This window comes from Drosophila albomicans, chromosome 3 (assembly GCF_009650485.2).
Source record: "Drosophila albomicans strain 15112-1751.03 chromosome 3, ASM965048v2, whole genome shotgun sequence".
NCBI lineage: Eukaryota > Metazoa > Arthropoda > Insecta > Diptera > Drosophilidae > Drosophila > Drosophila albomicans.
In genome coordinates this window covers 6901934-6916888 of record NC_047629.2, presented here as the reverse complement: position 1 = coordinate 6916888, position 14955 = coordinate 6901934, and the positions used below count along the sequence as shown (strand labels likewise).

Below are 14955 nucleotides of genomic sequence, written 5' to 3'. Positions count from 1 at the left end.
AATTGCGTCAAATTGCATATTTCCGGTGCGCGTAAATATTTTATGCTTCATTTTGTCTTGGCCTAGGCACACAAGTGAATTATGGCTAATTACGAACGAAAAAACAGAATGAAAAAAAAACCAACGAGAATGCAACAAAATGTTAAATGCCAAGGAAAATCCAACTTAGCTAGCAGAAACTGAAACCTAACGAGGCGCAGCAAACGTTGCACGTTCTCTGTCTCCATGCCTCTGTGTTTTTATACCCGCTACCCATAGGGTAGAAGGGTATTATAACTTTGTGCCGGCAGGAAATGTATGTAACAGGTAGAAGGAGGCATCTCCGACCCTATAAAGTATATATATTCTTGATCAGCGTTAACAGCCGAGACGATATAGCCATGTCCGTCTGTCCGTCTGTCAGTCTGTCCGTCTGTGTGTCTGTCCGTCTGTCCGTCTGTCCGTCCGTCCGTATGAAACACTGGATCTCAGAGACTATAAGAGGTAGAGCTATAATTTTTTTTTGACAGCATTTGTTATGTTTGCACGCAGATCAAGTTTGTTTCAAATTTTTGCCACGCCCACTTCCGCCCCCGCAAATCAAAAAAATCGAATAACAAGCGTAATTTTAAAGCTAGAGTTGCGAATTTTGGTATATACAATATTTACTATAGTAGTTATGATTCCTGAAAATTTGGTTGCGATCAGATAAAAATTGTCGAAGTTATTAAAAAAATACTTTTGTATGGGCAAAAACGCCTACTTACTAGGGGTCTTAGTTGCTTTGGCTGACAATCTGGTATATTGTGCCGTCTATGGTATATTTTGAATGCGGTACTATGTCGATAAACCAAATATACCATTTGGTATTTTTTTTAGTATTTTTGCAGTATATTTGGTATATTTTGAGAAAATACCGCAAAATATGTTTCTTTTATTCAAAATGGGTAGCGGGTATCTCACAGTCGAGTACACTCGACTGTAGCTTTCTTACTTGTTTGTTCTCATCCCCGTGGCTTTTTCTTTGGCAGTTCCTTGGCCTGTTCTTGGCCTGTTCTTTTTCCCTGTCCCAATCATCCCCCTAGGGCGCAATAATGCGGTCGCTGTTCATCGTCTGCTCAGCGCCTGGGCCACACTTCTAGGGTTACAAAGTCGAAATTCGTTTGCCGCATGCCGCTCTTAATTTATACCTTGCCCCAGCTAGACTTCCACAGCTATTGTGGTCGCTGGTCGACAGTCGACTCGGGTTTGGGTTTGAGTTTGGGTTTGGGTTTCCACTAGCTAGCTGCAAGCTGGCTGCCCTCAAACATCAACGCATTTGATTTAGTGCACGGTCCTCGGTAATTTAGATTTGCGGTCGCCTAGTCCATTTGAGCTTCACTTCACTTCACTTCACTTTAAGCCGGTAAAATGTAACATAAAACCCGTTTGGACAATCTTTTCTTCCTCATTCGGCTGGCATTATCACTACTTGGAAATTATTTTTAATTTCCTTCTCAGTTTGTCGCGGAAGTTATCCTCTACATTTATTCTGATAAGAACTTGCTAGAGATCTTTGAAGGGGTTATAAAAACATCAAATTAACCCCGGTAAAATCTTTTTGAAGTTTTCTAACTTTCTGTGTTTTAAATTGAAACATAATAGAATAAATTTTCCGATCAAAATAAATGTAGCGTAATATTTATAGAAGGAAAAAGTATATAAAAACAAAGTATAAAGGCGATATGCTTAAAAAATAATAGTTTAGAATTAAGGGGATAATCAGGTTAACAATAATCGAATATGCTGTGAGTAACTAAATTTTTTATTACAATATTGAAGTACTACTTGTATATTTTGTAATCAAAAACATTAGTCTAGGAAATTGTCATATTTTTTATATTTATGATTTATTTCAATAAACTATTCTACGATCTCGTCTACTACATACAGAGAAAGGAACTTTTCTATATTCTATTATGAGATTTTCAAGAAATATTTGTATATCTTATTTAGCTTCCTCATTGTCTGTAAGAAACCAACTGTATTTTATGTTAAAGTATTACGAATAGATATGGAAATATTTAAGAAATTATTTTGAAAGTATTTTCAAAGTATTCAAGGACCTTGTTAATACTCAATTAGATATTTAAAGAAATAGTTAAGCAAATTGTCAATATATTGATAAACTCAAATTTGTTGATAGCCGATTTAGTAACTAAACTTCAATTCAATAAAAACTTTGGCAGCTTTTAAAACTATTTTGCAGCGATGTTATTTTATTTGTTAAATTAAACAAAAAAATGTGTGGATGGAATGCAAACTAGAAACCTCTTTGTCTGTTTTCCATCCAGAAACAAAACGGCCAAAAAGTTTTGGCATAGCTCAGCAATTCGTTAGGCCTGCATGCCTTTTACTTTAAAGAGCGAAACCACAATTTTCCAGTTAGGTAAACCCTTGGGAATACCCCAAAGGGAGCAAGAGAGGGAAACAAAATAAGAGTGGATGAAAGAGAGGGAGAGGAAGCCTCTCCTCTTGAATGGCATTCGCTGTAAGTCCTTCAGCAGCGGCGGCTCGAAGGTTGTTCAACTGTGTTGCAAGTCAAACACAGGGGACGGCAATGGAAATGGTGAAGGAAGAAGGAAAAAGGAAAGGGGGAGCGGTGTAGAGGCATTTCCAGTCGCCGTGGCCCAAGCAATTAGTCACCAACAGCACCAAGAAAAGCAGAAGTCACAATAGGCATAAACACTGGGAGTGAAATGTATATTGCTACCTGGCGAGAACAGGCGATACAATCGCCTTGCTAATTTCTTGAACAAATACAAACTTCCTTTTGCTAATCTACATAATTATCTTTTCCACTGCGCGCCCTCTCATTTGTATATATCTCTCTCTCTTTCATTACAGGTAAGTGCAAGAATGAGGCCTGTTAATGTGCTCTAATTTGCGAGCCATGCGGATGATGAAGATGCAGTTCTCAGTTCTCAGTGTCCAGTGCTCAGTTCTCTGTCTTCAGATAGCATCGACTCTATTTGCCAGTTGGCAAGTTTGTTTCACACTGGCTACCGGTTAATGCCAGGCGGGAGACTATTTCTGCCCCCTCCTGAGTTTTGTTGTCATTCTTCAGAAAAACCAACAGGTAACACAAAAAAAACTAGTAAGAAAGCTAGAGCCGAGTGTATTCGACTATGAGATACCAGCTGCACCGTTTTGAATAAAAGCAAAACAGTGCGGTAATATTTTTAAAATACATATTCGAAAATCCTAAATTATACTGAAATCTGTGTTTGTATATCTATGAAGTACTACAATCCAAATATATTATTGTATGTATCAAAATTCGCGACTCCAGCTTTCAAATTACGCTTATTAGGTTTTTAGCAATTGATGATTTGTGTGTTACAAGTGGTGTCGAAAAATAATTGTAGATCTATCTCCTATACACTCTGAGATCTAGGTTTTCATACGGACGGACGGACAGACAGACAGACGGACAGACAGACACACAGACAGACAGACAGACAGAGAGACAGATAGACAAACAGACTGACAGACAGACAGACCGATAGACAGATAGACGGACAGATAGACAGACAGACGGACAGATGGACGGACAGACGGACATGGCTAGATCGCCTCGTCTGTTAATTCTCAAGAATTTATATACAGTATATGTAAGGTCGGAGATGCCTCCTTCTGCCTGTCACATACATTTCCTGCCGGCACAAAGTTATAATACCCTTCTACCCTATGGGTAGCGGGTATTAAAAGAATAAGAGAAACAACCACACTATTTGCATTTCACATTATGGCTAGCATTACCCGTATTTGTACTCTGTAAACTGCATAGTCCTATGCCTAGACTCCCCTGCTCAGTTGTCCAGTTTCCGTTTAGTGTTAATGACCAAGGGCCAAAGTTGCCAATGACCACAACGTGTGAATTGTTTCACTATGCAGGGAATAACCAAGGAACCAGATACATTCTACAAGGGTACAGCTAAGGCTACTGGGCTCTGCTTTTGCCTCTGCCTCTGCCTTTGCCTCTGCCTCTACTCCAGACTGCCAGCAGGGGCTAATGCCCTTGGGCTAATGTTGCTAATTAAGTTCTCAAGGAAGCGTTGCAGCCAATTGATGAACTTCCTTAATTTAGTTGTACATATCTCGACAGTCTGTGACCAGGTGAGGCGCATTGAATGGAAGCGATTACAATGCGTGCAACAAAGAGAAGCAGATAAAGATTCCCTGTGTAAAACAGCAAAACATTCAAGGAAAGTGAAGGGCTTCTGCAAATTATAGATTATCACTCAATGATCGATTTTAAGTGGATCTGGTTAAGGGGAATATAACAAATAGTTGATGATTTTTATGAAGAGTAATTCAAATTGTCAGGGAATATAAATTGTACTCAAAGAGATAATGAATATTCAAATGTTTCTCTTGTAAAATAAACTATAAGCAAAATATATATAAATTAAAATTCAGGTCAGTACTTATTTTAAAATGCTGAAATTTTTTGTCATATTATAGGTTAAATATTGGGGAATTGCTTTAGGTTCTAGAAATTAAAAGATTGAACTTAGGAAGTTACTTATTAATAAACCTAAAATATAGATTCTGTTTAATAGCAAATATAAAGAGAAAGTAAGTTATTCCTTAGTTTTTAAGACGTTAAATGAAAGATGACGATATGTCTATTAAGTGATTAAAATAACATAGGTTAGATTAGATTAGTATGAATATTTTTGAATAGCAGTAAGATTGTCATTAAGAGAAGTGCATGATGAAAAGTAGAATAAAGTAATAGTTGTAACTTTAATTTGCCCGATTCAGACAAAAGCACATAGTGGGATGTTAAATTACCTGAATATTTTAAATAGGTTTACCCTTACCCTCGTAAATCCTACAGTCATTATTAATTCGAATCCTTAAACATTCTCCTTAGCCACTTATGTTCAAATGCATTGGAATTTCAATTTTATAACTATGAGAAGGTTAGATGCACGTTGCACGTTGCTCATCGCTCTTGTGATATGCGCATCAAATTAATATTTATTCACAATTTCTCTTGAAAGCAACTTGCTTTAATTGGAAAAGTGTTTAGTGTTGGCTTCTCGAAAACAAGTATTTATTTGCGCAAGTGAAAGATGCTTGAGTCCGCAGTAATTATGGGAAGCTAAATAAAGCTTTTGCTGTGCCATAACGGAAGCCTTTAAAGCTGACTTATCAATTTTGCGACGGTCCATTTAACATTGCCAAAAATCCAATACAAATTTCGGCAGCTCAAGGAAACAAAAGAGCCACAAGCAGATAAAGTACACACAAACACACACACACACATACAAAATAGCATCAGCTGACAATATGCTGGGACTTAAGTGGAGAGCAGGAGAAGGAGAGAGGCAGCTTGCACTTGCCACATGAGGAGACGATAAGAACTTTGAGTTTACTGCAACACGCATAATCAACACTTCATCCTTGGGGTATTGGCTGGCTGGCTGGTCGGTCACTCTGGCAGTTGAGTTTCAGTTTTATGGCCAGCGAACATAAAACAACTTCAAAAAGACCAAACATTAAAGCGCACACAACATTGTCTATGTCCACTTACCATAGAGGGGCACGTTACACTGGGCACGTTGCACGGCAGTTGAAGTTGCAGTTACAGTTGTGTGCGTGTGTGGAGGTCAATGACAAGTCCAAGCTGTGGCCCAAGACCAGATCCAAGTCCAGGTCCAGGCCTAAGACATCAAGCCAAAGCTAAAAGCAAAAGCAAAGGCAAAGGCAACATACAGCCAACGAAGCATGCATACTAAGCAGTGTTTGGGGCATGCAACGGCAGCTATGTGTGACCATTGGCCAAGGCTCGAGCCGAGCCAAGTTCCCAGTTTTCAGTTCCCAACACACATAGACAGACCTGAATGCATTCGTGCGTATGCCAATGACGACGACGCTGCCAGTTAACAACACGATTTGTTATTGTTGTGTCTTCCCTTCCCTTCCCTCTCTACCACTTTCTACGTCCCCCTTCCACACTCCGCAATGTAGCTCCCTTTTGGCCAAGCAGAATCAAACCTTAAGCCTAGCAACCTGCTGGCTTTGCTGAATTTATTAGCAGTCGCTTGCCAGTTGTGCAAGTTGCAAGTGCAGACAGACAACGGAGCAGAGCCCAATGCCAGGGACAGACTCTCGAGCAGAGGGGGGGACAAACAGACAGAGGGAAAGGACTGAGGGAGAGACGGACGCCAAAAGCGGGTAGCATTGGGCTGTGCGCCGCATGATGCACCATCGCATTCCATGGCAATCGATGAGTAAATAATGACCAACGCAACGCAGCCAAACTGGGGCGCAATCAGCGGCAGCAGCAAGAGGGGGAATGTGGCAGGGGCAGGGGCAGGGACTGGGGCAGACGCTCTGTGTGTGTGTGTGTGCGGGTTGTTGTCGTCGTTGTTGTAATCACACTCAGCATGCATTTCAACATGCTGGCTCCCCTTTGCCCTTCCCCATTCCCTTCCTACTTGCTCCCTCTCGCTCCCTGACTTGCCACAAATTCTGTGGTTTGTTGTTGCCTCAGCACTGGCGATAGCATATTAACGCCTATTGTTGGGGTCACATTTGTTCGGCCAACGCCCCATTATAATTTGAGTTAATTACGTATTTTAGCTATATAAATATTTCATTTATCATTATGCCTGCAGTCTCTCTCTCTCTCACTCTCTCTCTCTGTGTGTCTCTCTTCCTCGCTCACTCTGTCCGCTCCTATGCAACCGCTGAACCTTGGGTGTGTGTGGCGAGGCAGCCGTAATTGAATATGAATTTATAATGGAGCAAGTCCGAGTGGCATTGTTTAGTTGCACTAGTTGGGGGAGCCAAGCTGACCACAGCACGCAAACACAGCAAAAGGGGGAAAGGAGAGGAGCGAGGTAAACTAGAGGCGCAGGCTTTGAGTAAACACTTTACAATCGAATTAGGTAGCAGGCAATCCTTGAGTGGACTCCTGAGTCCCACTCGGCTGCCCCTCAATTTGTCTGTCCCAAGAAAAGCGAAGTCAACAGCAGGAGAATCAGCAGCAGACGTTCGACAGCCAGGCAACATAAATCAAGTTGGCAGCCCCCATTTTGATTGGCATTAAGCTCTGCCCTCCAGATAAATGATGCGTAACGTTTTTAATGGGCTTTTCATATTGCTTCCTGGGAAGCAGCTTTCGTTTTGGATAAGCCCAGGAAATCAATGAGCAGCAAATCGCCAGTGAAAGACAGCAAAGCTCTCAAAATGGGAACAACGTAAAATTGGTTATCGATTGTTTAGAAATAGAAAAGAGAAACTAAACAAAAACAAAGCAAGAAAGTTACTATTGTTCTAAAAATGTTCTAAAAATGTTACCATGTTATAAAAATATACCAAAATAATACATATACTAAAAAGATACTGAAATATACCGAATTTTATATTTGGTATATCGATATAGACCTAGATTCAAAATATACCATAGAGTACTAAATATACCAGACTGTCAGCCAAAGCAATTAAGACCCGATTGAAGAGGATTTTTTTTGCTATACAATAGTATTTCTTAAATAACTTGACAATATTTTTTTATAGCAACCAAACTCAGAATCATTATATAGTCTTGTTCTTTTTGTGTGTATCAAAAATCGCAAATCTAGCTTTATAAATACGATTACTATTCGATTTTCAATCTAAAACATACTTTTACTGAGTGCAAAAATAAACATATGGACAGACAGACTTGACTATATTGTCTCGGCAGTTGACGCAGATCAAGCTTAGTTATATATATTATCTTGCAGACACAAGAAGAAGAAAAATACTCTATGAGTAGCGGGTATGACAACTTTTTACTATTTATAAATATTATGCAAATTTGGAAAGTAGTTTCTATAATTTTTATTTCATTTAAATTTTTTTTCTAATATAATATTATTTTATTATGTTATGTTTTATTTAATTTCATTTAATTTGGTTTTATTGTAATTTACTTGATCTCATTTAAATTCATTTTATTTTCACTTTATTTCGTCTAAATTTAAATAGAATTTGTGGCATAATAGAAGAAATAAATCAGACATTTACGGACACAATAAAAATTAAAATTTATGAATGAATGTTACTTATGTAAATAGTTATTCATTTCTCAATTTTAAATACAAGTAATTCCTATAAATGTAGACATTCTTGGCATTCTTTACTGAACTAAACTTCTTAAAAGTGATATTATCTCATTACTAATTAGAAAATTCTTATAAACAAAGTTCTCCTTCTGTTGTCTCTCATTCCCTCACTCGATTCACCTACCATCTCTCTCATTCTAATGTGCAAGTAATTAACTTCTGAAGTCCCTCAGTCGATACTCACTTCTTTTGCATGTCGTGTCCATGGCTCCTCTCAACATATATTTGTGCAGTCATAGGTTCTTGTAGGTTACCCCTTGGCTTTCGTCTCTCCCCATTTCCCCCCTTTCTAATCACGGAAAAGTTGTGCCTTCAATTCGCTTCGGCTATCAAGTTGTTTTGGAAGCCGTGTTGCTGTTGTTTCTGTTTCGGTTTCTGTTAGGAGAGGGCAAAGTTTAACTTATGCTTTGCTTCATTATGTAATTATTAGTTTGTGCAATGAACCGTTACACTCTGCTGGCCGAGTGCTTGGGATGTGTGAATTATTTAGTAACAAGTTGTTAGTCGGTTTCAAAGCTGACTCGTTCTTCTCGTTCGTGTTGTGCTTGTTTGTTGTTTATGTTTTGCCAGTTGCTGCCAAGTCATGGCTAAGTTGAGTAGCATTGAGCCACGATTAAATATTTAATTTGCAGTTATTAAATGCAGTTTGCTAAAACTAATCAAATTATGCGCCACAATTGACAGAGTCGAAGCCAAAGTCTAAGCCTCAGGTTGACACAGTTATTTCTTCCCCTCTGCTGATAGCCGATAAGGTTCAACTGATAGTCGATGACAGGTGCGATAGGTTGACAATGTCCCCTCATTGTTTCGTTCACATTGCTTATCATCAGTCGAGTCCCCCCTCAGTGTCATCAGTGTTAATCACACTAGGCACCAGAGTGTCAACATTTTGCTGCTATGTACGTTCTTTCGATTCCCCTTGAGACTCTTCTGGGTCAGGTCTTTAAGTATTCCAAATATTTGTTGTAATTTTCATATTTTTACATTTTCCAGTTTCGCTTTCGTCTTCGCTTAATTGGTGAAAATTCGATAAGCCTGTTAGCAGCGTGATAACAAGCTAGTTGACAATTGCTTGCCAGCTCAAATTGCCAACAGTTGGTCTAGTATTTACTATGGACAATGGATATATAATACTTATATGTGATATATTCTTATATTGTGATTTAGTTGTTTTAATTTGACATTCTCTCGCATATTTTGTAATCTACGGAATATTTAGATTGTAATTGTATACCAAATATAGCTGTTGGTATATTTTAGTATTTTTTCAGTATATTTATTTGTATTTTTTGCATAATACTGAACTGTTTTACATTTATTGAAAATGGATAGCCGGTATCACATAGTCGAGCTTTTCCACTTGTCTTAAAATGGGTTTCATAAGAATTTATGAATACCAAATAAATATTGACGGATTAAAAGTACTTAACTATCATTTTAAAGTATCAGAATAAAAGTATTAGTATTATGTTATTTAACCTGACAACTAACTAACTACTATGACAATACTTTAATTATCTTATTTTAAGCGCTATAAAATGAATGTTATCTTATTATGTATATTCTTTTTAAATACTTTCAAGTACTGATTATAAAATTATATGTGTTTTTCAATCGATGTCATTGTCTAAGAATTTAAATATTATTATATTAGAGATTACGTAGTCTAGAAATATGAGGTATGATATACTGTAGACGTTATTCAAATGCTTTTTTGCTATGAATTTATATGCAAATCTGTGCTTAAATTATAAGTCTTATTAATGTGACTTTCGAGCACGCCCAGATTAATTTCACCCCAACTTATTGTCTTCAGGCTAACCCTTACTTAAGGGGTTTTTTAAAAGAAAAGGTTTTAAATATTTCATTGGATTTCGATTAGCCAAAAGCCGCTTTCTGGCTGACTTATGAATGCTGAGCAAGTCTCGCCTTTAAGCAAGTTGTGATCCAAATATTTAACCCTGTCAACATGCCACAATATAACCTTTAGCGCTCTTGAGGCTGGCGACCTGCTCAAAATGCTTGCTTCATTGCGTCGGTAAAAGTTCAGTGAAGCATGAAAGCGCTTTTCGCACTTGCAACACCAGGCTGGGCACTCTTTTTATTTGCTTTTTTCTTCTTCATCAATACCATCGTCATCATGATGATGTTTTACTTGCACCTGCCCCCAACTCTGACCAAAACATCAAGTTGACATTAGCCTTACAAGCTCGTGAGTTGCTGTCATAAACTTTTATTATCATTACACTTACGTTGCCGTTGCCGTTGCCTTTGCCTTTGCCACGTCTCTCTGCTCCGCCGCCTGTGGCTGTCATATTTGTTTTATTGACTCCACTGAGGCACATGAACTGGGGGACTGAGAGTGGAAATGGGTGTGGAGGGGGGGTGTCAATGGGTGTCATGCTCTGTAAACTGCAGTCAATGTCCTCTTTTGTTTTCAAACACTGTCGCCAGGGCTGCAGCTACGATGATGGGGTGGCAAATGCACTTCTAACATTTGTCAGCGTGAAGTGTTGCACACTCACTGATAAGATTACCGTACGAATGCCTGATAAGGTGACAGTGCCACAGTCATAGTCGCTACCACTGCATGAGGCATTTCCTGAAGTCGCCTGACAGTCACTCTGCTACGTATGTAGACCCATTTGCCACTTGAGTCCCAATCAGATATGTTATTTGCCTTCTTCTTTTTGTTTTCCTTTTTTTTTTGACAATCCCATCAAATGATTGCTGTATCTTTCGAATGGAAGGGTTACAGTTGATGGGTGTCTTCAAAAGCGTTTCTATTCGCGCCTTTCGGGCATCCTTTACTCATCCTTAAATTTCAAAGCAGTCGCAGCTCCTAATCACGCACAAGCAAAATGCCTCTGAGCAACTCAAATGAGAATTTCACACTCTCCACTCTTTGGATGCCGTTTGACGTTCGACTTTGATGCCGTGTGAAAACTTAACATTTTTTTTTTGGCTTTTTTCCTTCTTCTGCTCCATTTATTTAGTGTTTCAGCTTAGAGCTGACAAGATCTAATATTAACATTTATTTGATGCATTTTTTATAATATATACAATAATTCGAATTGAAAGACAAAATTAAAAATAATATAATATGTTCTTAAAATATTTTGCAAAAATTCTTTGATTTAGCACATTATTATTTTTATTGTTGATATTAGTTACTAAATTGGAAGACTATATTTTTTTACAATATTTATGATGGAAGTATACTAAATTATTTTGAACATTTTTGAAATATTTTGTTGATAAAACTTTATTTATATTATTATTATTTTTATTAGCCAGAAAGTATAGGTGTCGTTAATTGTGAAGTAAAGCTCATTATATTTCAAATATTTCATTTTTTTTTTTTTTTTTAATTTTGCGCTTATTTTTTTTAATGTTGGTAAGAGTAAAGCAAAATTGGTTTGAAATATTTTGGAATATTTTTTAAAAATCGGTTTATTTTAACATATATTCCATTAATGATATTTAATTTATATAATTATATATATATATACAAAAAAAGCACCATTTTCACAATTTGTTTTGATAGAAAAATTTCACTAACAAAAATTATCTCCATTATGCAATAACTAAAATACTGTGAGGGAAAGATTGGTATTTGGAATATTTATATTATATTAATTTTCATTTTCAAAAAGTTTTCTAACCAGTATAAAGTCGTGCCTTTTCGTGTCACGACACGCGCTCAGCTCTAATTCTCTTTTACTATGTATCTGCGCTTTCTTTACAGCCTGCCACACGACAATGTTTGCTGGCATTGTTGTAAGCTGAGTGGAATGGCTGAAAAGGATGTTGGAAAGGACATGTGGGAGCATAGGGTGCGATGACAGCAGGGATGTCAGAGAGAGAGATACGGTGGAGTAAGAGAGAGATATAGAGACATGCGATATATGAATACAAGCGGCTCATCTGCATGAAGATATATTTACAGACGAATGTTGATGTACTCTATACATATGTGTGATGCATATCCTTTAGCTTATCCCTGCCGAGCGTGTGCTTTACGCCAGCTTGTCGTGTGCCGTTGCCTTTGGGTTATACATTTAACTCACTCGCTCATATTACACAGACAAAACAGAAGCACTTTGCAACGGATTAGGTTTTGGGTATGCCTCTCGTATTCCAAAGGGGTGGGAGGAGGGCGAGAAAGGCGAAATAGGGTCGCCTGGTGCCTGTTGAGTTATGTGGAAAAGGGGTTAGTGGATTAATAGATGAAACGAGCATTTCTCCTCATATGAATGCCAGTCTTTAGCCAGACAATGCCAGCTTATGAGATGCTGAACACTTAACATATAAACAAAAAAATAAAAACATTACAATTTGATCTAATTAAATATGCAATGAGCAAGAAATTCAAATTCTTCTTATGATTAGATTAAGAAGTTGAACTAATAGCCTCAACTACTTTAAGCTATTTACATGCTGGAAAAGCTCTAAAGCTCTAAGTATTAATGAGCTTAATGTTTTCCAAGATTATATTTGTTAAACATGTCAACAAAGCTTAACAATGATCGCAAACTGATGGGGAAATAAAACAAACAACTATAGTAGAATGTCGCTTATCAAAAAGGGAAAAGATTTCGACTCTTTCATTTTGTTTTTCAGGCTCTAAAATTTGCAATCATTTAATATATTTTTTTTCGATTTTTAGTAAAATTAACACAAAAAAAAAATAGAGTCAATCATATGTAGAAAATGTAAAGACATAAAGCAATGTAAAGTGAATAGTAAAATGATATAAAATCAAGAAACAATTCTGAAATCATGTCTAAATGGAACTAGAAGATAAATTCTTATAATAAGCCTAATATTCCAGATATAAATAATCTTAGAAAAAATAATACAAATAAGAATAATTATAGACATAAGATTGAAATAGATAGAAGATAAATTCTTAAAATAAGACTAAGTATTCCAGATATAAATAATCTTGGAATAAAATAATAAAAATATGAATAATTCTTTACACTTCTAGACATAAGATTGAAATATTTATTCATATTTATTCTTTCCAAATTTTGATATATCTTATTTTAAGATTTGTTTTATTCAAAATTCTTAAGTTTGAGAAATTTTAAAACAAGAACAAAAGAAAATTTAAATTTTAAGGACTTTTTTAGAATGAAATTTTATTTCAAAACTTTCTTGCTAAGATCGAAAAGTTGTAAATCTTAAGATTTTTATTAAAATATTTTTACAATGCGATTAACAACTCTACGTGAAATTCTGTCAGTTTATGTGATTATCAGTAACTACACGTTAAATACCACATTAAGAGATTATTTAAGAAATAATCATGCAGAAGTTATTCACATCTGAATGCAAGGAACATCATGATTAATCTGTGATAAATACAATTTTCTTAAAGTTCTGCAAATGTGCTTTATTGGCTGCTGTTGCAGTTCCAACGCTTTGCGACTATCCAGAGCTCTCGTTAAGAGCCCTTGATGAAGACTTTAAACTGCCTGAAAAGCTGCAGCCAAATGCGAAAAACCAATTGAAGCCCTTCAATCAACAGCAGTAGCAGCAGCATCGCACATTGCAGCACTTTCAGTCCGTCAACAATCAGTCAGTCATTCATTCATTCGTTCGTGTGTGCGCTCAGTTGTTCATTCGTTCAGTCATTCATTCATTCATACTCGAACATTTGCTCATCCACAGAGACGGGCATTCATGAGCAGCGAGGCATTCATTGCAAATCCGCACAATGTCTTTAATTCCCTTGATATTTCACTTTGTGTTGCTGCCGCCATCGCCGTCGACGTCGACGTCGCTGCCGCAGTTCAAACAGACACCCAACAAATAACTAGGTGTATATATTTAGTTGTCTAGCATCGTCCAATACTCTACTCGATGACTGCGACTGCGACTATGACTCTGGCAGCTTAACCCGTCGCTGGGTGGGCGTGGCAGCACCCATGGGTGTCATTGCTACGTTTAATATTGCAAAAAGGATGCCGGCAGCGACAGGAGCAACAACAACAGCAACAACAATAACAAAGACTTCGACGCGGTGGCGCCCACATTTGTCTTGTGCCCACTTTCCGCAGTGCAAGCGAAGGGATGGGAAGGGAAGCGGGGGGGATGTGTTTAGGGGCTGGATATTTACTTTAGTCTGGCATTTGCTTTATGCTCTCAAATAAAAAAGCGCTTTCTCCGGCTTCTGTTTGCTCTCTGTGTGTTTCTCCTTCGCTCACTCTTGAGCCCTTTTCGCCATCGCCTTTTGCTCGGCTTTTGCCTCTGATTTTTTCACAATTTTTCCTTGTACGTTTTTGTGCTTATTTCTCTCGCCATTTCACTTTTCTCTGCTGCTTCTTCTGCTGCTCTGCTGTTGGGTGTAATGTTTGATTTAGTGTTTGTTTTTTAGCTCTCTGCTTCCGTTTGCTGAGCTCAGATCCAACTCTCGACTAGCAATTTTACTTTTTTTCTTTCAGTTTTTTCCTTTTTTTCTGTGCTGTGTGTTGGCTTTAATAAGCTTTTATTCCCGTTTTTCAGCATGTTTTATACTCGTTCTACTCTTTTTACAGTTTTTTAAATACCCTTTCTAAATACCCTTCGAAATTGTAGAAAAAAATGAGTTATGGAAAATTATTGTTCTTTCTATATTTTTATATAATTCCTATTATTATTATTAATTTAAAATCCATAATTTAAATAGTAGAATATTATTTAAAATAAGAAATAATTATCATTGCATCAAATAATAAAGATTATTGTTATTTTTGAATATAGGGTATCTTTTAGTTGTGCCGCATACAAGTCTGCATTTCTACATGTAATTTTTGTTATTGTT

The 14955-nt window shown here is 37.0% G+C and overlaps 1 protein-coding gene across 6 annotated transcripts in view; it reads left to right on the top strand.

Annotated features, from left to right (window-relative positions):
* The window catches only part of LOC117567426 (uncharacterized), a 172213-nt gene that overhangs the window by 52714 nt on the left and 104544 nt on the right, over nucleotides 1–14955 (top strand). Inside the window, exon 2 of one of the 6 annotated variants that reach the window (XM_034247422.2) lies at nucleotides 2866–3126. The exons of the other annotated variants lie outside the window; for them this stretch is intronic. Within the exon in view, the coding sequence (XP_034103313.1) occupies nucleotides 2866–2869 (4 nt within the window). The 3' untranslated portion in view covers nucleotides 2870–3126. Of the gene's footprint in view, nucleotides 1–2865; nucleotides 3127–14955 lie in introns of those variants that run through there. 6 annotated transcript variants of the gene reach the window in all.